We start from the raw sequence: 27,487 nt of genomic DNA, 5'->3' as shown, positions 1-27,487 counted from the left end.
ATGGCCTAACGCCTGGTTTCCTCGTTTTCCAAATGTTCATATTTATCTTGTTCTAGTCACCAGTTTTCAGCCATTGTTTCTTGTTTCATTCTGCTTTGTTATTGATTATACTGAAGGATCGCAGGGGGCGCACCAGAGTATATAGAGGGTGCCTTTTCAGTTTTCTCTCTGACTCCATCTGCTGGACGGGGGACATAACCCAGCAGTCTGGACTGATCCTCGGTACTACAGGAACGAAAATTAGCAAAGGTAAGACCTAATTTTCCTGTGGAATCGGCAGTGAGTTATTCACTTGGGGTTGAGTTATACAACCTAGTAACTTGTTCTTACCCTTGCATGCCAGCGGTTTGCCTCCTTGTGTTCTTTGCTCCTTCCAACGTCCAGTTGGACTATTGAGGGGAGGGGAAGAAACCCTAGGGCATGCGTGATATATCTTAGGGAGAGGTACACAATTTTCACCAAGTTCTGGCCAGTAATGCTTTTAGCATTTCTCAGTTCACTAGATTGTCCAAAGTGCCTTCCTGCTCACCTGAACTATCCTGTAGACAGGATGGCTAGCCCTGCCCTTGATAGGGTGCAGTGGGGTGACCTTCAGGCCTAACTTATCTCCCTGCTCGGGAGATTGGGCTAGCGGTCCCATTCAGGGATTGCCTTTCATTCCTTGCAATTCTTGATGCTGTCCTGCATGGTCAGCTATGTCTGGTACTTCGGCACATAGGGTCTGTCACACACCCTGCTGTTGTTGCTGATTATTCTTCCAGGCGTTGCTTGGGTTTTCTGCCCATTGCGCCTATCAGCCAAACAAGGGCGCACTTCTGCATTCTGTCCTTTGGATGCCAGTGGGCCGCAGTTTCTTTCTGAGTAGCTCTCGGGCCCCAGTTAGTTTTTGTAACAAGAAAGGAAACTGTGCGGTCTTCGTCCAAGAGTCCTTCTGTTGATTACATCTCTGCACTTTTTCCAGTATCCAGGAGGTTCCACACCTACTGTCGTCATCAGGGTTCCCTGAACTGAAACCCTGCTTGTAATGTTTTCTGTGTTGCGGAGTATGTTTCTTGCTGACACTCTGCCTTAGGCGCCCTTGCTTCGTCCAGGGGTTTTATGTCTCAGTCGTTTCTATTTTTCCTCTTTGTAGAACCCAACTCTTTCCTGTCTAGACCCCTTTGTTGGTCGGCTTCCTCACAGGCAAAAGGGAGAGAAGTGGTGCTTTCAGCACTGTGTGGTTTCCCACTTTGTCCTGCTCGGACACCCTTATAGCTTGGGAATTACCCAAGTGTTTGTCCTCGGAGAAAGCAAAGTTGCTTACCTGTATAAGGTGTTCTCCGAGGACAGCAGGATGTTAGTCCTCGTGAAACTCACCCGCCTCCCCTGGAAGTTGGTTTCTCCAGTATTAGCTATATCATGGACTGAAGGACTCAGGGTGGTGACGGGGGGGGGGGGGGGGGGGGCAGAGGGCAGGGTGATGACTACAGCTGCACATGCTCAGTAGGGCATGTGTAAAGGTTCTAGAATCTTTGAGATCAAAGGTCCGGACAGGGGCTCCATCCGATGATGTCTCCCATGCATGAGGACTACCATCCTGCTGTCCTTGGAGAACACCAGTTACAGGTAAGCAACTCTGCTTTCTACACCTGCTGCGTCCTCGGCAGCCCCTTCCTGCCAGGTTGGCAGGAGTCTGTGCCTGTCCAGGTATATCTGGCTGAAGTGTCGTAGAAAGGACAGAATAGACACAGAGCCCAGACGGTGGTTAGGAGATTTCGAAGGAGCAGTTAGGTGCTCAGCTCGCACAATGTGACCCCTGAAAATCGCAGTAGCCCCTGTCCTAGCCTTATATGACAGGGTCTCTTGTGATATCGGAGCTTTAAACACCCGTGGTTGGTTTTCCTGATTTCACTTCTGCCGGTCCAGTGCTGGGTTCCCATGAGATGTTAGTCCTCGGGCCGCACTGCTTGAGAGATATAGCTAGGACACAGTAGGCCTGCATAACCACATAAACGCCCTGCAGACTCTGAGTTTGCATTTGTGACGAGGCTGGTTCTGTCCTTTGTGGGTCAGAATCGGTTCTGCGAGCCCTAGGTGCTGTCCCCTGCTCTGTGCTCGTTTAGATACACTGCGTGTCACTGGCTGAGACCTCTTTCTTTTGACTTCTTTCCCCCCCTCCCCCTGCAGACCTTATTTAACCCAAACAAAACTGTGGTGAAGATGTTCCTGGTGACGTACGACTTCAAGGATATGCCCACGAGCCACGTGACCTTCCTGCGCCATCGCATCTTCCTGGTCCCCGTGGAGGAGGAGGAGGAGGAGGAGGATGGAGATAGGGAAACGCACAGCAGCAGCGACGGCACAGATGGAGGTGTGAGGGAGCGGGGCAAGAAGATCCTCTGCTACCTGATGCACCTGAGGTACAGTAACACTCAGGTGAACCTCCGCGGGGCCCCCTAGGAAGTGCGCCGAATCCTTTCATTCACCACCTGCCGCCCGGTTTAGCAGGTGTAACGTGGCCTCGCACGTTTGCCTGTGACCTTTACAAATTAGAAAACGGGGACGTTGATGCCAAGCCCTCAGTCGCCAGACACAGCAAGTGGTAATGGATGCGGCAGCTTTAAAAAAAAAAAAAAAGCATTTAAAAATGTCCCAACCTGATTGTTAACTTTTAGTATCTAGTTCCATTTTGTAACAGCGCACATACTCTCGACAGCGGGCATGAGCAGCCATTTGGTCTGCTGGTATCATTAGCCCCGAATTTGCCCTCGGCGCAGATGGGCCCTCACCCAATCCATTCTTTCTGCTCCATAATCACCCGGCGCGGCGAGTGGACGCGGAGCCTGCTGTGATGTCATCAAGCACTGGTTGAAGCTGCCTTGCTATTGGTCAGCGGCTTCGGTGTTGATCGTGCAGCACAGTCCCTTGCTGCTGTCTGAAACATTCTGCTTGCTGAGTCTGAGGCGCCCCTGACCACTGTGTATGTTAGTTTATAGCGTTTTTCTGTATTGTTTTTACCGAGGGTTACCGAATGACTTCAGGTCGTCAGGGTTGGGCTGAGCCACTCCTAATTTTGCCCCTCTGCATCTATAGACTTGTAGTTCCAGTTTTCTTGAGATACAGTTGGACTACAAGTTCCAGAATGCTGTAGGGCAAAACTGTAGTAAGGTGATCATGGTCAACCGATGAGGATCTTTTGGCTCACCCAGTTGCTGCTGCTGCTCCCTGTGTCACGGCAGAACCTGTTTATTGTTTTGTAGCCTCCCTCTGTATCTGTCCCTGCTTTGGTTGCTGTCATCTCTGCTGGCAGGCGATTCCAGCGGTAACAACATCTTCCTGTCACTATGGACACTAAACCTCTCCAGTAAGCAGTGACCCAAGCAGTGTATCTTAAGCCAGTGGTTCCCAACCTTTTTTGCTTCGCAGCACACTTGTTACAGGGCTCACTTCATTGTGGCGCAGCACCAGCTTCCCCATCATCACTTTCTCTTATCTTCCCTCTCCCCCCGCCACCCCACCTCACCCCTGGGCACTATCTCCTTCTCTTCCCTTCTCTCTTCCTCCACCCACGTTATATCATCATCTTCTTTCCTCCTTCTCCACCACCACATCACCTTCCCTCTCCCAACACCTCTCCTCCCAACTACCCTCCACCATCACTTTCCCTCACCCTCCATTGCTGTCCCTCACTGCCTCATCCCTCCATTGCTCTCCCTCACCCTCCCTCATCACATTCCCTCTCCCATGGGGGAAATGATGTCAGCTGGTGAGGCAGAGCACTATCGCCTCCTCTTCCCTTCTCTCTTCCTCCACCCCTGTTGCATCATCACATTTTCATCCCTTCCCTCTTCCCCCCCCCCCCCCCCAGTATCATCATACCTTTGCTTCCCTCTCTTCCACCCCCTTACCTACTCAACCTCCATCATCATCATCTTACCTCTCCCTCACCACCTGGCATCATCACTACCTTCCCTCTCTTTCTCTCCCCCCCTTCCACAGCATCGCTACCATCTTCTCTTCCCTCTCTCTCCCCCCCCCCCCCCCCCCCCCCCCCGTGGCATAACCACCTTCTTTCTTCTTCCCTCCATCCTCTGGCCCCACCTTTCCTCTCCTTCACTTCCTGGCATCATCTTCGCCTTCCCTTTCCTTCCAGCCCTCTCCCCCACTCCCTGCCATCATCACCTTCCCTTTCACCGCCCCTCCCCTGTCCTGTAACAGCAGAGGTTTGTGAGCAGTGCTTACCCTAGTGCTGCTGCTTCCTCCTGTCAGCTTCCCTCTGCATGGGGCCAGCAGGGCTGCCAAGTCTAAAGGACCCCTGTGCAGTTTCTGTTGCAGAGGGAAGCAGGAGCAGCTGCAGATAAGTGCTGCTCTGATCCCCCCCCAGGCAGGAGGTCAACCTGCAGGCCAGGATGGAAAGAGAAAATGAGACTGCAGCCGCGACACAAGTGTGCAGTGGCTCACCGGTTGGGAAACACTGCCTTAAGCAATACCCCAGGGGAACTACCCAGGAAAGTTCCCAAATATATGCGACTTTTCCCCTGCTCTTTCTGCGTTGGTGGTGGGGATGGGGGCTAGGCAGGTCTGCTGAAGTATCCAGTGAGCGCGTGTTTCCTTCCCCGACCCAAGTTGTGCCTTGGGTGGCTGTACTTAGCTGCTGTGCACAGGGCAGTTCTCTGGTCACCTGACTCACTGGCTGGGCAGATAGATCCTGTTTCTAACTTGCTCTCCACTTTAGCTGCCTTACATGAGACTTAGAAATGAAGTTACAGCAATGCTCATGAAAACGTCCTTACTGATGCCTGGCCTCCGAGTGTGGTCCCTCAAATGGCTGCTTCTCAGATCCCGGGACCAGCTTTCTAGGACCTGCACACGGGTCTTTTTCAGTCAATTAGCTAAGGAGATTTTTGTTTACTTTCTCGCAACTCCATTCCTCCTGTTGCCCCTTTTTCCCATCCGGACATAACACAATCCCCTACCTGATGTTGAAAATATTATGCCTTTTCACCCCACTCCATATTACCCTGCTGGCACCGAAATTCCTCCTGCATGCAAGAGGCGAAGGAGAGTCACCTGTCAGCTGGGGCCATTTTGAATTTTGGCGCCAGCTTGGGCAGGAGCAATTATTTATTCATTTTAAAGGCCTTATATATATTGTTTTTAAGTTTTAATTTGTGATTATGTAGATCGCTTTGAAAGGTTTTACTATATAAACTGGAAAGCAATTAATAAATTTTATAAATAAATATTGCCGATAAGAAAAAACTTGCTAGGCAGTTTACAACAGAACCTACACAATAAAATCAAATAAAAATGAGAAAAATATAAAAAAAAAAAAAAAAGGCACACTGCTAGATAGAACAAACCATAAAACTAAGCAATAAATCAAAGGAAGGCCATCTGGAATTGTTAGTTCCTCTGCATTCAGGCAAGGCTGTCCCCACCGGTGGGTTATGCACCTCTGCCAGCAGATGGGAGTCAGAGTAAGAAGCTGACATCATGGATATATAATCCTGCCCCTACATCACCCCGCCAGTATTCTGTGTCTCCAGCAGTTCCCTGTACGTACCAGGATCAGTCCAGACTGCTGGGTTATGCCTCCCGTCCAGCAGATGGAGTCAGAGAGAAACTGAAAAGGCACCACCTATATACCCTGGTGCGCCCCCCTGCGATCCTTCAGTATATCTCTGACTCCAGCAGATGAGAGAGCATAACCTGCGGTCCTGATCTACTGAAAAAAAAACAAAACCACAGAAAGTTTATTGAGAGGAGTGAGGTGCTCCACTATTTCAGGTTTGATTTAAGTTATCTGAGAGGCAACTGTGACTAGAACTCGAGAAAAGCTGAAGTGAGGAGCCATAGCAGGCAAGGCAGGGCTCTGCCATGAAGCCTTTCCCCGGAGTACATTTTGCCCAGCCCAGTGAGAGGAGGGGGAGTATTCATCGGTGGGCCGGTCACTTTCCCCCTCCGCCTCCAGAGAAGCCCATCCCTCGGAGAAAGTTGGCAGAAGGAGTTTCTCCTATCTGCAGGCTCCAAGCGTTTTCAAAGTTTGTAAAAAAAAAAAAAAAAAAAAGTGCTGCATTGCTAGCTGCTGCGGAAAGCGCTGTTGATTTGAAAAAAAAAAAACAAAACAAGGTGTTTTTACTAATTCCCTGCCTGCTGTACTCTCTGGGTCTCCGGAGGGGGTGGCCTGCCACCCATCACTGTTTCGCGCCGTTTCGCGCTCATTTCACTTCAGGGCAATGCCCAGGGGACTCATTTGTGTCGCGTGCGGGGAGTCGGGGCTCCGGCTCTCGCGCCAAGGCCTCTGTTCCCGGTGCATTCCCGGGGATGAGGGGCCTTCGCGGAGAGCAGCCCCGACCGAGAAGTCACTCCCTTGTTTTTTTTCAGTAGATTAGGACCGCAGGTTATGCTCTCTCATCTGCTGGAGTCAGAGATATACTGAAGGATCGCAGGGGGGCGCACCAGGGTATATAGGTGGTGCCTTTTCAGTTTCTCTCATCTGACTCCAGCAGATGAGCTCAGGTAAAGGTTTTTGAAGTCTTTGATATTTAGTGAGGCTACTTCCTACTGGGTCCTTCTCCTCTGTGATCGAGATCTCCCGCTTACATCTCTGGGGAGTTTTGTGAGGTGTGGATGCAGCTTGGGCATGGCAGGTTGAGCAGCCTTTTAGGTAGATCCCGCTCTTGGGCTTCCTTTTTGGGCTGAATGGTAGGCCGCGGCAGTTCCTTCATGCGTTTTTGTGTGTGACGTCGGCGCAAGCCTGCATGCCTTCTTGGTCGCCTAAATCTGCGTCCCCTGTTGTGTGCATAATTTTGTGCATATACTGTGCGCGTAGTCAAGCGCATCGCTGAGTACATTTTGTGCGCATGTACCTGTGCGTTTTCAGTGCGTGTATTTCAGCACAGTTTGTGCATATAACTAAGTACATAATTGTGTTTATAGTTAAGCATGTCCCTGATCGCTGTGTGTGTTGGTTGAACACATACGGACCATGGCTCCAGTGTCGAAGAAATCTAAGCACTTAGTCGTTTGTGCTGCATGCCACAGAAGAGCAATATAGCCGGAGCTTTCTTCAAGCCTGTGTCACCGCTGCCTGGATGCTCAAGATTTGCCTTCTTTTGATTTTGCTGACACTGGTCCATCCCCTTGGTCTGAGGTGTGAGGGACTGCGACACGACAAGGGTGTCCCCTTCTTCGGTTGATCTGCCGGCTGAGTCGTCTTCAGGGGAGGCTCGCTTTAGGATATCAGGTTCAGGCCTATGGGACCAATCGAATGCTCAAAGTTCCCCTGTGTCTTCCACCATGGGCAAATGCTGTAGTGCTGTAAATCCTGACTGTGTTTGAGTTGATGTGGATCAAGATGACACTAATGATGATTTGGGTTGCTCTCCTCCTGAGGAAGGGGAAATTCCCCCGGATTTAGTGCCACATAGAACTCTTCTCCATTTCTTTCACAGAGATGAGTTGCCGGGTCTGCTCTCACAGACTCTGAAGACCCTGGGAGAGGCTGGGAGTGACTTCAGGTGGAAGAAGGACACCATATTGGTCACCCTATGCAAGGCTTCATGTTTCTTTCTCCCCCAGAGACTATACAAGAGCTGATTGACCTAGAATGGAATGCTCCAGAGGCGAACTTTAAAGGGGGGCTTGCCTTGGCGGATTTATATCCCTTGGATCTGCAGGCCAGAGAACAGTTGCATTTCCTAAAGATGGATGCTTTGGTATGTTCTGACACTAAGCGAACCACCATCCCGGTAGAAGGGAGGGGTAGCTCTGAAGAATGCTCAGGATAGGAGGATTGAAGCTATCCTTAAGCAAGTCTTTGAGGTCGTGGAGATGAATTTGCAGATTGCTTCTTGTTGTGCCTTGGAGGCTCAAGCTACCTTGCATCTTTCTCAAGACTCTGCTGTGGCTGTTTTGGTGATAGAACCGAGGACTGCTTTCTTGGCTGATGTGTAATGTGACCTGGTTTGCTCAGCCTTCAGAGGAGTTGCTTCCATAATAGTGACTAGACCGCAGTTGTGGCTGCGTAATTGGTTAGCCAATGCTCTTTCTAAATCCAGTCTCACCAAGCTGCTCTTCAAGGGTTCCTTTTTGTTTGACAATGAGTTGGAAAAGATGGCAAATAAATGGGGGGACGCCCAGGTCCCTCATTTGCCGGAAGGTAAGGAGACGGCTTCTTGGCTTTTTTGAGCAAATGGTCGCTCTCGTGATTATAGGTAATTTTGTCCTTATAGGAGAACTTTGTCTCAGAGATCTTGTCCCTTTGGTACGTCTCAGTTTTTTCGCCCCAGAAGGCCTCAAAGATGTGGGCTCCAGGAGTGGAGCCTCGCGATCTTTCAATGAAGATTTGCGGGTTCTCCTGTTGATACAGGAGATAGGCGGGTGCTTATTGCTCTTTTCTCCTAGGACAAGCAAGAGGGTAGTCCTCACATGTGGATGTCATCATCTGATTGAGCCTGGCAGGGAAAATTTTTGTCAGAGTTTCTAGACGCTTTGACCAGTTCACTGAGCATTCCCAGCCTGCCACTATCCATGCATCCATGCGAGATCCCCCTTCAGTCTCTTCTTTTCTGCTGTACAGTTGCCTCGCGGTTTGTGGTGCTCCACTCTTTTCTTATTTTTTGTTGAAAAGTGTCGGGTTTTCCCGTTTCCATGGTCAGGCCCCCCTTCGCAGTTGGTGCCTCCTCAGCGTGGTAGGTTACAGTTGCTGGGGGAGGTTTTTTTTTTCCGCTTCTTTGCAGTTGATTCCCGACATCTTGCCTCCCGGTGACCATCAGTCATTGACCGTACGCCGGGTAACTTTTATGGCGGTCTGGTTTTCGTCAGTGCACCCAGTGGACCATGTCCATCATGGATCCGCATGAGGTTTGTATCCTCTGCCTGGGGGCCTTGCACAACATCTGGGGGTGTCGCCTGTGTGACCAGATGACCCCCAAAGGCCATCATGTGCAACTTGATAAGATGGAGAAACTTTTTTGTTCTTCCAAATCTGCTCCATCCACACCTGTGTTGGAGTCATCGACACCGAGAGGTCGCGGGGAGCCCCTTGATACACTTCCTCTTGCTACTCCTCTCTCCACTTCTTCAAAGGATCGCAGGGATGGTGACCGATCCTCAATGATCTCATAGATATCCCATAATTCAGGATCCTTCTCCTCCTCGGCACCATGTCGCTGTTGGCGTACGGCTCTGCTTCTGGCGTGGTACTGGCCGCGGCTGTACCGCCACCAAAGCAACCCCATCCTCCAATGTCCCGGGGAGTCCCAGGCTTCCCCACCGATGTCTGAGCTGGGCACTGTGCTACCTCGGAGACCCGAGGAAGAGCCAGAGATGCCTTGTCCCTCCTCCTTCAGTCTTGGCCTCACCGGACTTTCAGGAGGAGCTAGACTGCAGGGTTCAGACTGTGGTGCTCAGAGCTCTCCAGAACATCGAGCCATCCATGCTACCGGTCCCCAAGCCTCAGCAGTCTATCCTTGCACCCCTACTTGAGCATCTGGACATCCTTTTAGGTGCCCTACTGACACAATCAATGCCTGAGGGGCCTTCGATCTCCCAACGGCCACCAATGCCCCCACTGGAAGCTCCACAGTCTGATTCAAGTGAAACCCCGAGACCACTTTTGGCAAAAAAGAAGGTACGGTTCTCAACGAGACCCCCAACTGCGAAGTCTGAAGGAATGGGATCACGGCACGATAGTAGCTGCAACTCAGAAATCCTCCTAGCCGAACATTTGGCCACCAGAAAAACCACCTTAAGAGTCAAGTCTTTCAAAGTCGTTCTACGGAGAGGTTCAAAAGGAGCCTTATATAATCCCCTGAGGACAAGATTAAGATTCCAGGATGGACAAACTCGTCAAAGTGGAGGACGCAAATTCTTTGTCCCCCTAAAGAACCGAATCACGTCCAGATGTGCAGAAAAAGAGGAACCATCTATCTTGCCACAAAGACAACCTAGAGCTGCCACTTGCACTTTAAGTGAGCTGAGAGACAAGCCTTTGGTGAAACCTTCTTGCAGAAAAGACAAAACGTCAGAGACTGACTCAAACATAAGAAATATTAGTAGACTTTCTCCTGGCTTGAAACAACGTAGTTATAACTGCTTCTGGATAACCCTTATGTATCAAAAGCCATGCTGCTAGACAAAAGTAAGCAGCCTGGTTAGAAAATATGGGTCCCTGACACAGAAGACCCTCTAGATGACCCAAGCAAATCGGTCCCTCTACAGCCAAGTTGATTAGATTCATGAGCCACGGATGGTGCAGCCTCCCGGTGCTACCAAGACCACATCTCCCTGATGCTTTTCTATGCGATGCAACACCTTTCCCTTGAGTGGCCAGAGAAGAAAGACAGAGTAGCACCCCCTGCGGCCAAGGGGAGTACCAGAGCATCAACCCCCTTGGCTCCGTGCTCTCGTCTCCGACTGAAAAATTGAGAGGCCTTGGCATTCAGATGAGTCACCATTAGTTCCACATGGGGGGGATCCACCGCTTGTGAATGAGCTGCATCACTGACTCTGACAATTCCCACTCACTCGGATCTAACACTGTCCGACTCAAGAAATCTGCTTGAACGTTGTCCACCCCAGCTATGTGGGATGCCCGTATTCGCTCCAGGTGCTGCTCTGCCCAACGAATTAACTCCTGTGCCTCCCGGGCTACTCCTTGACTCTTAGTTCTGCCCTGACAATTGATATAAGCCACCGTTGTCGTATTGTCCGAGAGAACCCTCACTTGACCGACCTCTCACCAACGGTAGGAATTCCTGAAAGGCTAAGCGGACCGCTCTGGTTTCTCGCCGGTTGATAGACCACACAGATTCTTTCTGACTGGTTCTGACATACTGCTCCCCAACCAGAGAGACTGGCATCAGTAGTAACTATTACCCAATCTGGAACTTCGAGGTCCATCCCCTGGACCAGATTGGATGTTAGGAGCCACCAGGAAAGACTCCCCTGAGCGACACCTTCAGAAGCTGAAATTCCTCCGAGACCAGGTTCCACCGAGACAAAAGCGCACTCTGCAACAGTCTCATGTAAGCAAAGGCCCATGGCACTAATTCCAAGGTTGAGGCCACAGAGCCCAGAACTTACAAATAATTTCATACCTTTGGAAACTGTACTGCAACAACAGCCGAACCTGCTCCTGCAGCTTCAGAATATGCTCCTCTGAGAGGTACACCTTGCCAACTAGGGTGTCGAACTGAGCCACCAGATACTCCAGGGACTGTGTTGGTGACAGATGACTCTTCGCTACATTCACAACCCAACCTAGCAAATGCAGCACCTCGAGAACCCTTTGAACCGACTGGCAACAAAGAACCTACGACTTCACCCTGATAAGCCAATCATCCAGATACAGATGCACCAGAATCCCCTCGTTCCAGAGTGCCGCTGCTATCACCACCATCATCTTGGTGAAGTTGCGTGGCCCTGTGGCCAATCCGAAAAGAAGGGCCTGAAACCGAAAATGTTGTCCCAGAATTATGAATCGCAGGAAGCTCTGTGAGGTTTGATGAATGGGGATGTGCAGATAGGCCTCTGTAAGATCCAGAGGTGCCAGAAATTCACCTTTGCGAACTGCCGCAACCACACACCTCAGGATTTCCATTCTAAAACGGGGATCTTTGAGTGCTGCATTTACCTTCCTCATATCTAAAATCAGGCAGAAAGTCTCTTCCTTCTGTGGGAGCACAAAGTAAATGGAATACCGCCCCCCTGTGAAGCTCTTCGCGAGGAACCGGAACCACCACCCCCAGGCGACGCAGATGGTTTAGCATTTTTCGAACTGCTACTCGTTTCTCTAAGGAGCCGCACAGGGAAATTAGAAACAAATCGCGGACAGGTGAGCAGATTCTGAAATGTAACCATCCCTTACCACATTGAGAACCCACTGTCCTGAGTAATACTGGCCCACTCCTTGTAAAACCTTGCCAGGTGACCTCCTATAATGGGAATGATGGAGTGGACCAGCCTTGCCTCATTGCGAGGACTTAACACCAGAAGCATTCCCCCCAGTGGCACCCCAGAATGGCCTTCAGGCACCCTGAAAGAATTGACGCCTGGACTGTCCACAAAAAGAAAACTGCCTTTGGGGCCCGGATGCAGGTCTTGATGGCCAAGACCTCCTATCTAGCCGAAAACGAGACCGTACCTGAAAAAACCTCTTGCCTTTAGGTTTATCTTCCAGCAACCTTAGGACTTTATTATCCCCTAGAGACTGCATCAATTGCTCGAGGTCCTCCCCAAATAAAGAGTTGACCCTTTAAAAGGGAACAAGCCTAACTGTGCCTTGGAGGAGACATCCACCGTCCAGTTTCGCAGCCAGAGCAACCTTCTGGCGGAAACTGCAGACGTCATAATGCAAGGTGAAGTATGAACCAAATCATATAGAGCATCTGCTCAGTAAGCAACTCTCTCAGCCCTGTCTGCCTCTTCCCCAGTGGCGCAGACTGTCTTGCATCTGCCGCACCCAGTGGAGACATGCCCGTTGCATAAAACTAGAGCAAGCCCAGGGCCGAAACCTCAAAAATCCTCTTGAGATGTACTTCCAACTTAGGATCCTTAACATCCTTCAATGCCACTGACGCTACCACAGGTACAGTTGTCTTTTTAGCATCGACCTTAGGGAGAGCAAAAAGTTCCAATGCCTGTTCCAGCAATGGATAAAGTTTCGCTGTGACCCTTCCCACCTTTAGACCGGACTTGGGGGAGCCCCATTCCGTTTCCATTAACTTCTGTACCAACTTGTGATACGGGAAGGCCGTGGGAGGACCCCACATTCCATCAAGGATCAGATCCACTCCATCCATTCAGAGTCCGCCTGTGGGATCTTTACCCCAAGAACCTGAAAGGCCAGTGGTAGCAAGGCCTCCAGCTCTTCCTTTCTAAAAAGGCATACAATCTTTGGGTACCGGGTCTGACATATCATCCCCTTGACCCACATCTCCGGCAACCAGAACTACTGGATCTGCCAGAATATCTTGGTCCTGAGTCTCCTCTGCCTCTATGGGCATCTCAGCAGACTCATCAGAGTCACCCCCTGGGTCAGAACCCAAGGGGGAACCTGATGTCCTCTGGACCTGAGTGACCCGCTTTCTCCCAGAAAGAATGTGTTTTGGATCCATTGTATGCCCCTTCGTAAGCTGGACCGGAAGGGACCGTGGTTTCCTGGCTGCACAGGCTGCCTGCTGCTTGGCTAGATAAGCCTCATGCAGCTGCCGAAAAAGGCCTAAGAGATCAAGCCCTTGCAGCTAAATCAGCAGAAAAATGCAGCCTGAGGTTCACTATGTCCTCAAAGTCTCCCTGATTGCGGCCGGAGACAAACATGGAGGAGCCTCCCCCCCCCCCCCCCCCCCCCAGCAGCGTGGGAACAGCCAAATGCGCTGTTCCTGCGTTGATCGTGGAGGATCAGCACCCCGGCCAGTGCCCTGTAGCGATGGTGGAACAGCAGTGGAGGACCCCCGACCCTGTTTTACGGAGATGGACAATCGGACGGGCCCCTCCCCTCCTCCTAAACACATGGCACAAAGACCAAGCCTACTAAGCTGCGATCGCACAGAGTTGCGTGCGCAGCATGCTGAGCTGTGGCCCATCTCAGAGTGCCCAGCGGCAAACAGCCCCGAAAGAAAAAAAGAAAACTACTTCAGCCGCTTAAATAAACAAACAAACTGAGGAGGGAACCGCTCACTAGCCGGGCTATGAAAACTGCCTTTCCTTCTTTCACTTTTTTTTAATCGAAAAATTCATTAAATGACACCAGCCTACAAAAACGAATAGGCTGCCTCAGACCCAAAAAGCCTTCCTGGAGCCTGCTGTCGCCTAAGCGGCCTCGTGGAGGAAAGGTATTCTGGACCACCAGAGTTACACTCCACGGGTCGAGCACACACAAGGGTCATCAAGCCCTGGCTCGCCCGCCTCAACTGGACAGGGAGAACCCACTGGAATTCAGGGAAAAAAAAAACAAACCCCAGCAGAAGGCTCCAAAGAAAAAATGTCCTCAGTGGCAGAACTGCAGGTTTGCACCCATCTATCATCTGCTGGAGACAGAGAAATACTGAGGAACCTCAGGGAGCACATGTGACTAAGTAACAGTGACAGTAAAACTTTCTCTGTCTCCATCTGCTGGCAGGGAGGCAAAACCCAGGAGTCTGGACTGATCTGGGTACGTACAGGGAAATATTGTTTTCATGTATTCACAAATTAAGAGGTGTGTGTGTGTGACCAAGACCAGACAAAAAAAAAAAAAGTTATCAGCAGTCTCACTGTCAGCCTGAGTTACTGTATAACTGAGATGAAGGCAAATTCATTTGACTTAGGAAAAAGTCAGAACTCCCGGAGTTTAGCGTCTTCCATAGCTCAAGCAGGTTGCCAGGCTCCCACATTAATAGAGAGCCTTTCTCAAACAATGTGCTGACATTGTCCCAAGTCAGGGGTGAAGGGCTTCTATCTAACTGGAAATCGGGAACAAAATTGAAATTGCCCCATTCTGCTCCCATTCCATAATTTTAGAATATCCTGCAGCCACACCAGTGCAGGGTAACTTTGAGTGTAACATGTCAGTTCTGCGGATAAAGTGGACACAGATGCATGTACACACGTATGTGCTACTTTGGAAACCTCACGAGCACACGAGTATATGCAGTATCGCCTGTCAATGTTAATGGGAAGAAAAATACGGAAAAGACAGTTATCTCTTGGGATAAGTATTTGAAAGCGGCAGAAGTCTTACTTGCAGGATTTCCTGATTTTTGGCCTGTTGTTCCTTGGAGAGTAGATAGCTTACAGCCGGCCTGACATGTACGCACTCTAGTGCCCCACTACTTAGCACAGATCCAGCGCACTTCATTTTGGGAAAAAAAAATCTCCTCTTCCGAGCAATTTGATTGAGTAGCTCGGAAGTGCTACTTTAGAATAAATATATCCCTAAAGCTTGTGTGAATGCACCAACATGGAAAAGTAATTGAAGGGATTCCAAACGAAGACAAGAGGATTGAAATGTGAGTCGACCCTCCGACCTCAGTGTTGTCTGTCAGTCCTGCCCACAGTTCCTCCAAAGGCTCTTGTTTCTCAAGCTGAAGCCAAGTCCATTGCAATCCTAGGGTGGTTCACAGCTGGTTTGAGACTAATATTGAATCACACTGCACAGTGACCATTCAGCCCCTGAATGGACCCTGGCGTGTGATGGTGGTGACAGTGCCTCCCCTTTGCAGAATCTGGTCCATCATGCCCCTCCTCGCGTGGGCTGATCAACTAATTACATGTAGGGAGGGCATCAACCTCTGGCTGGTGCTGAAGAGGCAGGCTTCGTTCCCAGTCTGCTAGATTAAAATCACCTACAAGCCAGAGCTCCTCTTTGTGTCCATTCTTTCAGTGGTTTCCTTCATGAGAAAATCTTCATGACTGAGTCTGCTTGTTACTCTTGGGCTTGGCTCAACTTGCCTTGAATGGCCTAGAGTCAACTGGTTAACTCTAGAGTAGAATCCGAAATGAATCTCCTTCCTGGCCAGTGGTAAGGCTGTGTACTGACTGGGACAGAATAATTCCTGTCTGTCTAACTCTGTCTTCTTTACAGGTTCCAGAGGTCGAAGTCCGAGAAGATTTACCTCCACAAGGACATCCGGCTACTCTTCTCCCGCAAATCCATCGAAGTGGACTCAGGCATCCCCTATGAACTCAAATCTTTCACCGAGATGCCACGAAATCCCAAATACTCCCCCCAAGTCTGAGTTCTGTCTGGCTCTACTCCTCTGCAGAGCCGTAGGGAAAAAAAAAAAAAAAAAAGACTGAAAGACTGTCTTAAAAAAAATAAATACAAAAAAAAAAACCTGCAGACAGGCTTCTGGGTGGAAACAACAAAGCAGCACAGAGCGCCCCCCCACCTACACCACCCTCCATACCTGCTGCTTGTGTTCATTATTTATTTCCCATCGTCCTGCAGGCATCCTGGGATCACGGCCGCTGAAGGAGGGGGCTGGGGCTGGTTGTGTGCAGCCTAGGTCTTGGCTCGCCGTGGCTCAGCTGTTTCGCTCTGTCCTCCCTCCGGTGATAAAAGGCACAGTCTGTGAACATGGCTTCTGCGTGTCATCTGTAGGCGGGCTGCTTGCAAAAGCACCGTCTTGTCTGAGCATGTCGTGGGGATAGTGTGTCCCAGGTACCAACAAGGCCTGTCTGATCCCAAGCGGGGATGCTGGGCTCCATGGGCCTCGGTCTGACCCAGCATGGCAATTCTTAGTTCTTAGCAGAATCTCACCCAGTCTAAACCCCCGTTAACGTCCCTGGAAGAGAGAGTCGGGCAGGGCTGGTAAAAGGGGTAAACAAGAACCTCTGAGGTACAACTTGTTCTCTCCGCGCCATTGGTTGTGCTTTTTTTTTTTTTACTCCTGCCTTGCCTTGCTGCCAGCCCTAAGCTTGTGAATGACATTTGCAGGTTCAGGTATGCTACAGTGCAATGCCAGACTGACACACGTTCCCAGCCGTGGGTGCAACTCAGCCACGGCTCTCTAAGAGCTCCCTCAGCAGGGCGTACCAATCCTGCATTTCTTTGCAGCTGCGCCACAGCTGGAGACAAACACCTCTTTTACCAGCCTTGACAGTGTGTCTATTGAGCAGTGGATAGTCTTTATAAGTTATTTAGGTTATAGTGTCTAAGGGACTGGGCATTTATCAGCAGATAATGCCCCATCTCAACCCAAAAGGGGCATTAACTGAAAATAAATAGCCCTGGCCAGGAATTGCAAAAAGATTGTTTTAAGACTTCCAACTTTTGTGTGCAGGGGGTTCCATAATAAGTTTTCAGGAAGCAGCACTTAGCTCACACACATTCCCTGCATTGACATCTGCAAACTGAGAATGTCTTGGGAGATTAGCACCTCCTGATTCCAGGATTGTCCCGAATCTGGTTGAACATTCGTGTTAGCTTATAATTTCTACCTCCTGCAGGTGAGCAGAGCTGCATCATGTTAGTTACAGAATCTCCTATTCAATCATTAATTTTCGGTTGCTCCCCTACAATTCTCCTGCAGAAGCCATGTTTGAAAAAAAAAAAAAAAAATCACAAATGACAATTCAGACCCATAGACCCCACTAACTGAATAACCTAGATGCTGTCACCAGCAGATCGTCACCTCCTGAGCCACCCAGTTGCCCTGTTAGGGAAACTCCTTGCTCTCCCGTCCTCTCCTTCCCTTGCCCTGATCACCAGCTTTTGCATCTGCTCAAGGCATACTTGAAATGTGTCACTGTTTTGGTTTCTTGGCTGTTTGGGAAATCCATAGCATGTGAGCGCAGAATTCGCACTGACTGGGGCTTCTCCCAAGGATCTGGTGACACCGCCACCTAAAGCAGTCAAATAAGATCTGATCATGTTCACTTTCAGGGGTCTGGACTGTGCACCTATTTAAACATTTTTATTTTACATTTCTTGAGAAGAAAACCAGATGTAGGCAAAAGCACTTTAGAACTGGATCGTGGAGAAAAGCGAAAGGGGTTGCAGGGTACATGGAACATTTTAAGAGTAACATAGATAACTTACATCGTAAAAATTATATAAATTTCTAATCAAAACATTTATGCATCTGCTTAATTATTAGTAACTTTTGTAAGGCAGTTTGCATTGCAGCTCTACCTTCAATGTAAAGAGCAGTGAGGGGATGGGAGTGGTTTGGAGAATTAAGAACAACGTATTCCCCAGATCAGTTCAGATGCATGGGTTTTTCTCTCCTACCAGCAGATGGCGACAGAGAAGATGGTCTTTACTGTACTGCTTGTGCATAAGTCAGTGTGCCACCTGCAGTCTCTCAGTATTCCCTGTCTCCAGCAGATTGCAGAGGTGCAAAATCCTGCACACTGATTTCAAATTAAAGTTGTTCCTAGTGGCATTAGATCCTTATTTGGGGCCATTCCCCTGGTGGAGTAGAGGCGAGTAGGGTGTTGGTGGCCTTTTTCTTTTGCTGGTGCCCTGTTCTACAGAGGGATTTGATAGCCAATGGACTAGCTCTCTCATTCTCTTCATCCATTCCCCTCGAGCTGGCATCGTCCTCTGGGCCTTCCTGCATTCTTCAGTCAGGAAAGAATATTTCTTGATTTTAGGGCACTGACACTTTCAATTTTCAGTTAAATAAAAAAAGGAAGTGATCAGAAGGGGGAGCGGTTAGCGTTCTAGGAGACAGAGCTGCTGGTAGTTCAGCTGATGGTGGGAGCACCCTGAAGGAGAAGGCTGCTTGCTTCAGTTCTTTCTGCGGGGCAGACTGAAGTGAGACTGGGAATTTACTATTGGCTGTGTTTTCAGAGGGAGTTGGGCCGGCCAAGTCTGCAGTGGCCAGGGTTGGGTTTGGCACGCTGCAGGGGTAAATGGCAGAGTGTGGGAAGCGCTGTTCTTCATGCAAGGATTGCAAGGCAAGACTCTCGGGCCTGTGTGCCTGGTGGGAAAGGGAGTTCAGGAGCCTCTGGAGTCGCTGCCGAGGGAAGAAAAACATCCGGGAAGAAAATTCAGCCACAGGGTGCATATAACAGTGGTGCTGGGGAGAGCCTCTCCTTGGGTGATGTGGCCATTAAGTATTCCTCTCCCATGGTGCAGGGGATCATGGGGGAGGGGACTGCTTCTCCTCCATTGTCCACCATGGTGGGGACTCCTGCTAGGGCCTTAGAAGTTTCAAGGGTTGACTCGGAGTTTATAAAGGAGGATTTGGATGCTGATGAATTTTTTTACACTGGAGTTTGTGTTGATGCAAAGCCACCTTATCTAGTGTGATAAGTCTCCTTTCTCAAAAGGCTCTTGCTGGGGGGCTGGATTAAATAAAAGGTGCTTCCCCAAAAGAGACCCCCCTCAAAGGGGGGATGACACGCCCAGCCTAAAAAGAGGAAGATAATTCCCGATGTGGATTTGGTGGCAGAGTGGTGTCCCCTAGGAGGATCTCCTAGAGGGCAGAGATGGAAATGACTCCTTAGAGGAGGGTGAGATCCCAGTAATGGAAGGGATGACCCTAAAGTGGTCTGTTGCTTTAGGAAAGAGGAGTTGCACAATATGATTTCTCAAGCTCTGGCAGAACTTGGCATTACGGAATCGGTGGCGAAGTAGGAGCATGAAAGGGAAGATCCCATAATGGAGGGGTCAGGGCTCTTAAAAAAACTTTTCCTTTGCATGGTTAAGGCCTTAGGCTGTAGGGAATGGGGTACTCTGGATTCTGGCTTCAAGGTGGGCAGGGCCATGGCAAATCTGCATCCGCTGCTAGAAGATGCGGTAGAGTTCTTGAAGCTGCCCAAGGTGAATGCCTTAGTTTCAGTGTCATGAAGACTGCTATCCCTGTGTAGAGCTGTGCAGCCTTAGGCATTCCCAGAATAGAAAAATGGTAGTTTATCTTAAAAAGATGTTTGAGGGTTTGGTCCTGGGGATCTGGGTGGCGGTGTATAACAGTTTCATGGCCCATGCCTGCTTGTGATTCCTATGGCGAATTCTAAGGAGTTGCTTTCGGTGAAGGAGGCTTGAATGCCTGGAGGCTGGTCTGACCTTTATAACGGATACCTTGTATGATTTGCTGCGTACGTCAGCTAGAAATATGGTTTCCACAGTATTTTCTAGGTGTTTTTTTCTGGCTGCACAACTGGGCAGCTAATGTGTGGTCCAAGATGCAGTTGGGCAGTCTTCTTTTTAAGGAGTAGTTGCTTTTTTAAGAGGATTTGGAGAAGTTAGAAAAGTAGTTGGGCGAGTCAGAGGCCCACAAGATGATAGGGCCAAAGGGAGCCAGAAGTCCTCTACCTCCAAGCAGATGTTCAGGGAGGCCAGGCATTATAGACCTGGCAAGGCTTTCCTCTTCACAGCGACAGTATGCAGGCAAATCCCAATCCTTGCAGGGGAACCATAGGACCTCATGTGAGGGTTCTAGCACCAGTTCAGGAGGACTTAAGAGAGTGCAGTGAGATTCAATTGGTCCACTTTCTGTGTGTTCATATTGGTGGGGCAGTTGGCCCAGTTTCACAAGGAGTGGACCATGATGACAGATCAATGGGTCCTTTCCATTGTAAGGGATGGCTACACATTGGAATTTTCTTGTCCAATGTGCAAGGCCTTTTTGATCTCTCCATGCACCTCAAAGATAAAGAAGGCTGTGGTGCAATCCACTTTAGAGTGACTTCTGCTGTTGGGTGCTGTGGTACCAGTCCCAGGAGAAAAAGGTCTGGGCAAGTATTTCATTTATTTTGTGGTATCCAAAATGGAGGGCACATTTTGGCACATTCTGGATCTCAAGAAGATGAACGCATCTTTGTGAGTGCTTCACTTTCAAATGGAAACTCTGCGCTTGGTGATCATTGAAGGTCAGAAGGGGGGTAACTGGCGTCATTAGTTCTTTCAGAGGCTTAGCTTCATATTGTCATTCAGAGAGATCATTAGAAGTTTGTCAGGTTTGCGTGGCTCAGAGGGCACTTAGTTTCGGGCGCTTCCATTTGGATTGACAGCGTCATTCACATTTTCCAAGATTACGGTGGTAGTTGCAGCAACCTTGTGCAAGGAGGGTGCATTGGTGCACTCCTGTTTGGATGACTGGCTGATTTGGGCAAAGTCGAGGGATGCTTGCCAAGAGTCGGTCCACAAAGTGGGGCAGTTGTTGCAGACCTTGGGCTGGGTCGTAAATTTTACCAAAAGCAAGCTACTTCCATCACAGAGTTTTTTGAATAGTTGGAGAGTGCAGTTTGAGAGCAGTGTAGGCAAAGTGTTCCTTATTGCAGATAGGGTTTTGAAATTGTAGGGTCATATCCATCGCTTTTTATGCCTAAGGAGTCCCAAATTCTGAGATTATCTTCAGATCCTGGGATCCAAGGCGACTATGATCGATTGATCTAGTCCATGGGCATTTACTCACATGAGGCCATTGCAGAAAGATATTCTATTGTGGTGGCATCCCAAATCAGAGAAGTTTGAAGTCCAGTTGCCCCTATTGGGCTCTCGCAGGATAATTTGTTAAAGGGAGTGGAGTTGGAAATTCCGGATTGGATCATAATGACAATTGATGACAGTCTCAAGAGATGGAGGTGCCATTTGTCAGGGTCAGACAGTGCAGGGCCGGTGGTCAATGACAGAAGCCTTATGGTCCATCAATCATTTGGAGACAAGGGTGATGAGGAAAGCCTTGGTGTTCTTCCTGCCATTTGTATGGAACAGAGCAGTAAAGATTTTATCCGACAGTATGACCGCAGTAGCTTACATCAACAAACAGAGGAGCACCAAGAGCTCGTTCTTGTTAGAGATCTTGATATTGATATGATGGCCAGAAAGGCATCTGAAGAATTTGACGGCTCATGTGGCTGGTGTAGAGAATGTGCAGGTGGATTTCCTGAGCAGGCATACTCTGGATCCTGAAGAGTGGGAGTTGGCGTCCTCAATTGGATATGATGGCGACCAGCCTACATTTCCAAGGCTCCGCAGTTTTTAAGTCAAAGGCAGGAGATGGAGTCAGAAGGCCTTGATGCGCTATAGTTGCTGTGACCTCAGGATACTACTGTACATTTTTCCCCCATGGCCTCTGATAGGCAGGGTAGGTAGACACATAGAAAAGAACTGAGGGAGTGGTGGCTTTGGAGTGGCCAAGGCAGTCATGGTTTGCGGACTTGAATAACCTCAAGTTATAGGATCCCTTAAAGCTAAGTCATGTTCCTGGACTGCTTTATCAGGCCCTGATTTGTTGGAGCAGGTAGCTCACTTTTGTCTTGCAGCCTAACTTTTGAGAGAAGAAGATTGAGACTTAAGGGCTATTCTGAAGAAGTCATTACTTAAGGGCTATTCTGAAGAAGTTATATTCTGAAGAAGTCATTACAACCTTGCTTCATGTTAGGAAGCCTTCGATGACTTTGGCATATATGAGGGTTTAGAAGGCATTTGAGTCCTGGTGACAAGGTGTGGGAATTGCCTTACCTCAGGCCTTGTTTCCACAGATTTTTGCCTCTCTGCAGAGGGGTTTGCAGAAAGGTCTACCTCTGAGATCTATTAAAGTGCAAGTGGTGGCATTGGCCTGTTGCAGAAGTGAGGCACAGGAGGTTTTCTCTGGCCTTGCACTCTGATATAGTGTAATTTCTCAAGAGGGTAGAGCATTTGCAGCCTCTAGTTTGGTGGGTGGTTCTGCTGTGAAATTTTAATTTTGTGTTGAGGGCATTTGTGTACGCCTCCATTTGAACCATTGAGGGGGTGTCTTTGAAGGACCTTAAGCTAAAAACAGCCTTCTTAGTGGCTTTTTGCTCTGCGAGGTATTTATCGGAGCTCTAGGCTTTATTTTGCAGGGATCCTTTCCTCCAGGTTTCGAAGGATGGGGTTTCCATTTGAATAGTGCTGTCCTTTTTGCCGAAGATGGTGTCTGCTTGCCATTTGAGTCAATCAGTGGAATTGCCTGCTTTTTGGAAGATGGATTCTTCTTCGACTCATGCAAAGAAGTTTCATGCATTGGATGTGCACAGGGTTCTCCTGAGATATGTGAAGGTTACAAACAGTTTTTGAAGGTCAGATTTTGTACTATTTAGTGGATGTAGCAAAGAGGAGAAGGCTTTGAAGGCATCTATTGTCAAGTGGATCAAGGAGATTGTCACCTCTGCTTACATTTGCAAGAGACTTCAGGCTCCTGAGGGTCTTATTTTATGTATTTATTTAACAGCTTTTCTATACTGCCATTAAAATACACATCTCGGTTTACATTTTAACAAAATGATGGAAAGTACAATAAACAGGGGAGGGGAGAAACAGGAAACCGATAAATAGGATATAGGAAGCAAGGAAGAAGCAAACTTAACAGAATGAAAACCAATAAAGAGCGATAAGATAAAATGGAAAAGAGGATTTACAAAAATGCAACAGTATTACATAGTTACATGATTCAGCAGGTTACTTTGGAACAATGAGGAATAACAACGAAGGTCATGGGGAAGGGGCAGGAGTCAGCGAGAATTAATCCAGGAAAGCCTGGTGGAAAAGCCATGCCTTTAGCATTTTTCGGAATTTGAAAGGGCATGGCTCCAGGCGGAGATTGAAAGGTAGAGTATTCCAGTGCATGGGGCCAGCAATCGACAAGGCATGATCTCTTGTGGCTGTAAGTCGGGCTTTCTTAAGTGGGGGGACTTGTAATGTGTATTGCGGCTCGTTCTAGTAGGGCGGGAGGATTGAGTAACTTTCAATGGTTCACTTAGCCATGAGGAATTATATTTGTGGATGACTTTGTGTATGATGGTAAGGATTTTAAAAAGTATACAGTATGAGATGGGGAGCCAATGTAGGTCTTTGAAGATAGGGGTTATGTGATCTGATTTGCGGGCGTTGCTAATTATCCTTGCTGTTGCGTTTTGTAATAGCTGTAGAGGTCTGATGGTGGAGAGAGGGAGGCCAAGGTAAAGGGAATTGCAGTAATGTCAGTTGGTTTTGCCACAGGAGGTCTGCAAGGTGTCTACTTGGTCTTCCTTGCATACTTTCATCAAACATTTGAGCTCGAAGACAACTGTTTGAGAGCATGCTGTGTGCAGGTCTCTCAGGTTCCCACCCAGTTTAGGGGAAGCTTTGGTACATCCCAGTTCTCTGAACTAATGTGGGGGCCAATAAAGATGGGGAAATTGGTTCTTGTCTGCTAAATTTCTTTCCTTGAGTCCCATAGATCAGTCCAGAATCCTGCTCTAGTTTTCTGAGGTTGCTTTTATCTGTGTTTGTGTAGTTCTGTATATATCAGATGAAAGCATTTGCCTGACGTTTCAGTTCCTCTGGTTGAGGAAGGTTTTCCAGTTGGAGTTGAGCTAACCGAGAGTTGTTTTTTTCCCCCTGCTCAAAGATGAGGGATTGATGTTTTACGGATTTTAGCTTGGTTACATTATACTAAGCAACTGCAGGTGCCACACTGTCTTATGTATAAGTAGTACAGTAAAGCTTTTCTTCTTTGTCTCCATTTGCTGGTAGGGAAGAAAAACCTAGTCATCTGGACTGATCTGTGGGGAAACAAGGAAAGAAAAGTAGCAGGTAAAAACCAATTTTCCCTTCTCTGTCGAAAGCAATCATGAATCAGCCATTATGCACTGGTGACATCATCCGCTAGGGCCAAACCAGACCCAGCTCTCAGAGCTCAGTTTTACTGAGTATGCTGCCTTGTGAGCCCCTCAATCTTTCTTCATCTAAACCATGCACGAGCATGTTCCCAGTCTGTCTTTTGTTTGAGCCATTCTTGGACTTGTTCCATTTTTTTGTTTTTTGCTGCTTCAAAATAACTTTTTCCATTCTATAAAATGTAAATTAAAAAAAAACAAAGAAAGTATGGAAAAGGCCAAAAAGACTCCAGTGGTTTTAATGATATCTGATGCAGTTGTGGGCATCAGATATCATTGAGGGGTATGCATTTTGTTAGCATGATCCTGGCCCAGGTAGCAATAGCTATGTTCAACTGCTGCAGTTGGTAGGATGAGAGCGCAACAGTGCCAGGAAGATGGATGCCCTGTGAAAGGTACTGTTGGGTAAGATCCCAAAGCCACAGCAGAGCTGCTCCTATACGCAGAGCAAGGTGTTCACAGGATCTCGTACAAGAAGATGAGCTTGGATTATTCTCCTCATTTCCACAAGTCTAGGAAGGCTCCTGGCTCTGCCACAGGTCAGGGGTTGGAGCATGGTACAAAAGATTATAATACCAGCTGAGCTGCGGCGAAAGATGGCACAAAGCTGCAAGGGATCTCCTTCAAGACTTTCTGCCTGGCACTGAAGAAGCAGTGGGTGTGAGGCTTCAGCACCGAGTTGTCCTCAACCCTGAGGATGGAGGTTGTCTCGACCCAAGTGCCATTGTTCATGGGACAGAAGATTCCCATGGCACAGAGCCATCTGTTCTATCCAGATCCAACACAGGCCAGGGCGCCGTCCTTTTCATTAGCATGGAATGCCTCCTCAACACGGCCTGCTAAGACTTCTTCCTTATCAGACCAGGGTGCCTCAGTTTGTAAGCACAAGAGTTCCACTATGGACAGTGGTGTCTCGAGAGGTATTTGGGAGGGTCAGCAGGGGACAAGCATCACTTGGACATGTCATGCATACCCCCCATGGCATGGCCTCCTGCCTCTTCTGCATACCACGTTGGGGTGCACTTTTCTGTGCCATTGCTATGCATGTTGCCAGGATTGTAAGGATTTTGGAGCACAAGCCATGCTGTCAATTTGATTGTCTCCATACCTGTTCATCATAATCTCTATAAAATGTAAGATAAAGATAAACATGCAGACAGCTTCAGCAGAAACATTTTTCTATCCCTGAACTGACTCTAATGACACTATAGAAAAAGTCCCTTCTATGCAATAAAGAAATTCCTAGCCAGTTTCAACCACTCAATAACAATATTACTACAATTATTTGAATGCATCATTCAACCAGCTCTACTAAAACTGAACAATATAAACCATGCACCTCCAGTTCCATAAACAAAATACCCCCCAGCCCCAGCCACCAGTGAATGCAGAGCAGGACCAGGACATTTCTCCTTACAACTCGCAATACATCAAAAGTATTCACATTTTGCATCAACTCGGTAACAGCAACACAAGCTCCCTACATCCACATCATTCTGACAAAGAAAAATACTCACTACATACAGAGCAATCCTGCAGACCAAAATAGCACTAATTCCCAGAACTTGAAGCAACACCAACTCTACCTATGAAAAGTCAGCACTGAAAATATTGCACCAGAATCTAAAACACCAATACACCTCCTGTTAAATAAACAGAACAAGCCAATCTGCCATAATCCCTACATACTGTAGAAACTGCACGCTAGCAGAATCCCTCTTTTTGGTCACTTATTCAAAACACAGACAAAACTTCACAAAATATAGAATAAGTGACCACAAGTTTGAAACGTGCAGCCAAAAATGAAACGGGTCCCTCAAGAAGCTAGACTGTACATGAAATGCAACACTGGAGAAACATAAACAGAAATGCATTTCCTCGTGTACTGAGCAAAGTACAAGTGCACATTGCCAAAGCTGACACACTGTATTCTAGTCACTAAAGTGTAAATAAAATGTTTTTTCTACTTTTGACTGAACAATGTTTTTTTTATCAAGTTGGTCCAGACCTTGTTCTCAGCTTTCCTTCTAGCTCCTTTTCCAGGGTCTCCTGTCCATTTTCTGTTTCTTCTTTCCTCCTATCTTCTTCACTTTCTCTCCTACATCAGTCTCTGACATTTGATTTTTTTTTCCTGTCATGCGTCTCTCTCCCCCTTTTCTTAGCATTGCCTCTCTTGCTCTCTTTGTAGCAAATTCCTTCTCACTCTGTCCCCTGTTCAGTATCTCCCCTCTCTCTCTGCCCCCCCCCCCCCCCGAATCTCCCATCACAACCCCCTGCCCATCTTCCCACTGTTTCATCTTGGGGCCTACTCCCTCACCTGGCTTGGCTCAGTTGATCCAGGAGAACCCTGGGATGATGGGTAGGGGATAGTGCAGTTGCACAAAGGCTGTGCTGTGGCTGAAGAAGAAGCAATACAGTGAATAAGCATAGGGCCTGTCTGTGAGCTAGCTTATGCTCAGGCCCTGAAGTGACCTCCCCCTGCCCCCTCCTGTCACACGGGCTTCCTGTTACCTAGAAAAGTCATGTGAGGAGCAGGATAATTGCACAGCCTAAGTGTGCCAGCTCACAACAGGCCGCATGCTTTCATTTTATTGCTGCTTCTTTGGCTGCAGTACGGCCCATGTGCACATACCATTGCTCCTGCCATGGTCCTGGGGGAAAAAGGGTTGGAAATGGGGTGGCAAACCCTTTGTGGGGGGGGGGGAGGGACATTGCCAACCCTGGGGCGATAACACTGGCTATGGCAGAGAAGGAGGTTTCATAGCACCTCCAACCAGATCTTGTGTCAGCCAGTAAGATGGCGACACAAGACAGAGCAGAGCAGAGCGCCTCTTAGCTGGCTGCTTCTACAGTTACAACCACAACCTCAAATTTCCACTCAGCACCATTGATGTTGGCAGCCCTTAATGAGGATGAGCCAATCTGGCATTCTAAAGGGACTGTCTCTTCTCCACCTTTAGGGCAGAATCCCTCAGCCTGTGGAAGTCTAACTGTTGAAGCTAATGAGGATTTTCTTTGCCTCTGTAACTCCTAAACACTGGAGAGGGAGGTTGAAACATCTCCTGACCAAGACATAGAAAATCTTCCCACATAGCGGGGCCACTCAACATTTGGGAGAAGTTCAAGATGATTCCCTCCAGACAATTCTTCTCTTCACTCAACTGGGGGATTTGATGTGTGCTCTGGATACAGCCCCATTCACCCCACCCATTGAAAGTTCCTCATGTTTCCGGTGAAGGACATGAACTACTAGTCCCAAGTACTTCTTTTTGGCCTCTCGGCAGCACCACAAGTATTCTTAAAATGCCTTGCAGTAGTGGCTGCACAGCTTAAATAGAATCTGCATATTCCCATAACTGGATGATTAGTTGATAACAAGCCCATTTCTGATGAGAGTTAAGAACATAAGAAATTGCCATGCTGGGTCAGACCAAGGGTCCATCAAGCC

General features: G+C 48.4%; 1 protein-coding gene across 6 annotated transcripts in view; it reads left to right on the top strand.

Moving 5' to 3' along the window:
• The window catches only part of FAM214B (family with sequence similarity 214 member B), a 228,128-nt gene extending 202,123 nt beyond the window's left edge, over nucleotides 1-26,005 (top strand). For all 6 annotated transcript variants that reach the window (XM_029581777.1, XM_029581762.1, XM_029581770.1 and 3 more), the window contains 2 exons: nucleotides 2,167-2,399; nucleotides 15,551-26,005. In XM_029581777.1, coding sequence (XP_029437637.1) covers nucleotides 2,167-2,399; nucleotides 15,551-15,704 — 387 coding nt within the window. In that variant the 3' untranslated portion in view covers nucleotides 15,705-26,005. The remainder of the gene's footprint in view (nucleotides 1-2,166; nucleotides 2,400-15,550) is intronic.
• The last annotated feature ends 1,482 nt before the right edge of the window (nucleotides 26,006-27,487 follow it).

The sequence above is a fragment of the Rhinatrema bivittatum genome, chromosome 1 (genome assembly GCF_901001135.1).
Source record: "Rhinatrema bivittatum chromosome 1, aRhiBiv1.1, whole genome shotgun sequence".
Taxonomy (NCBI): domain Eukaryota; kingdom Metazoa; phylum Chordata; class Amphibia; order Gymnophiona; family Rhinatrematidae; genus Rhinatrema; species Rhinatrema bivittatum.
Note: the sequence above shows the minus strand (reverse complement) of the source record. Positions and strands in the feature narration are given on the sequence as shown.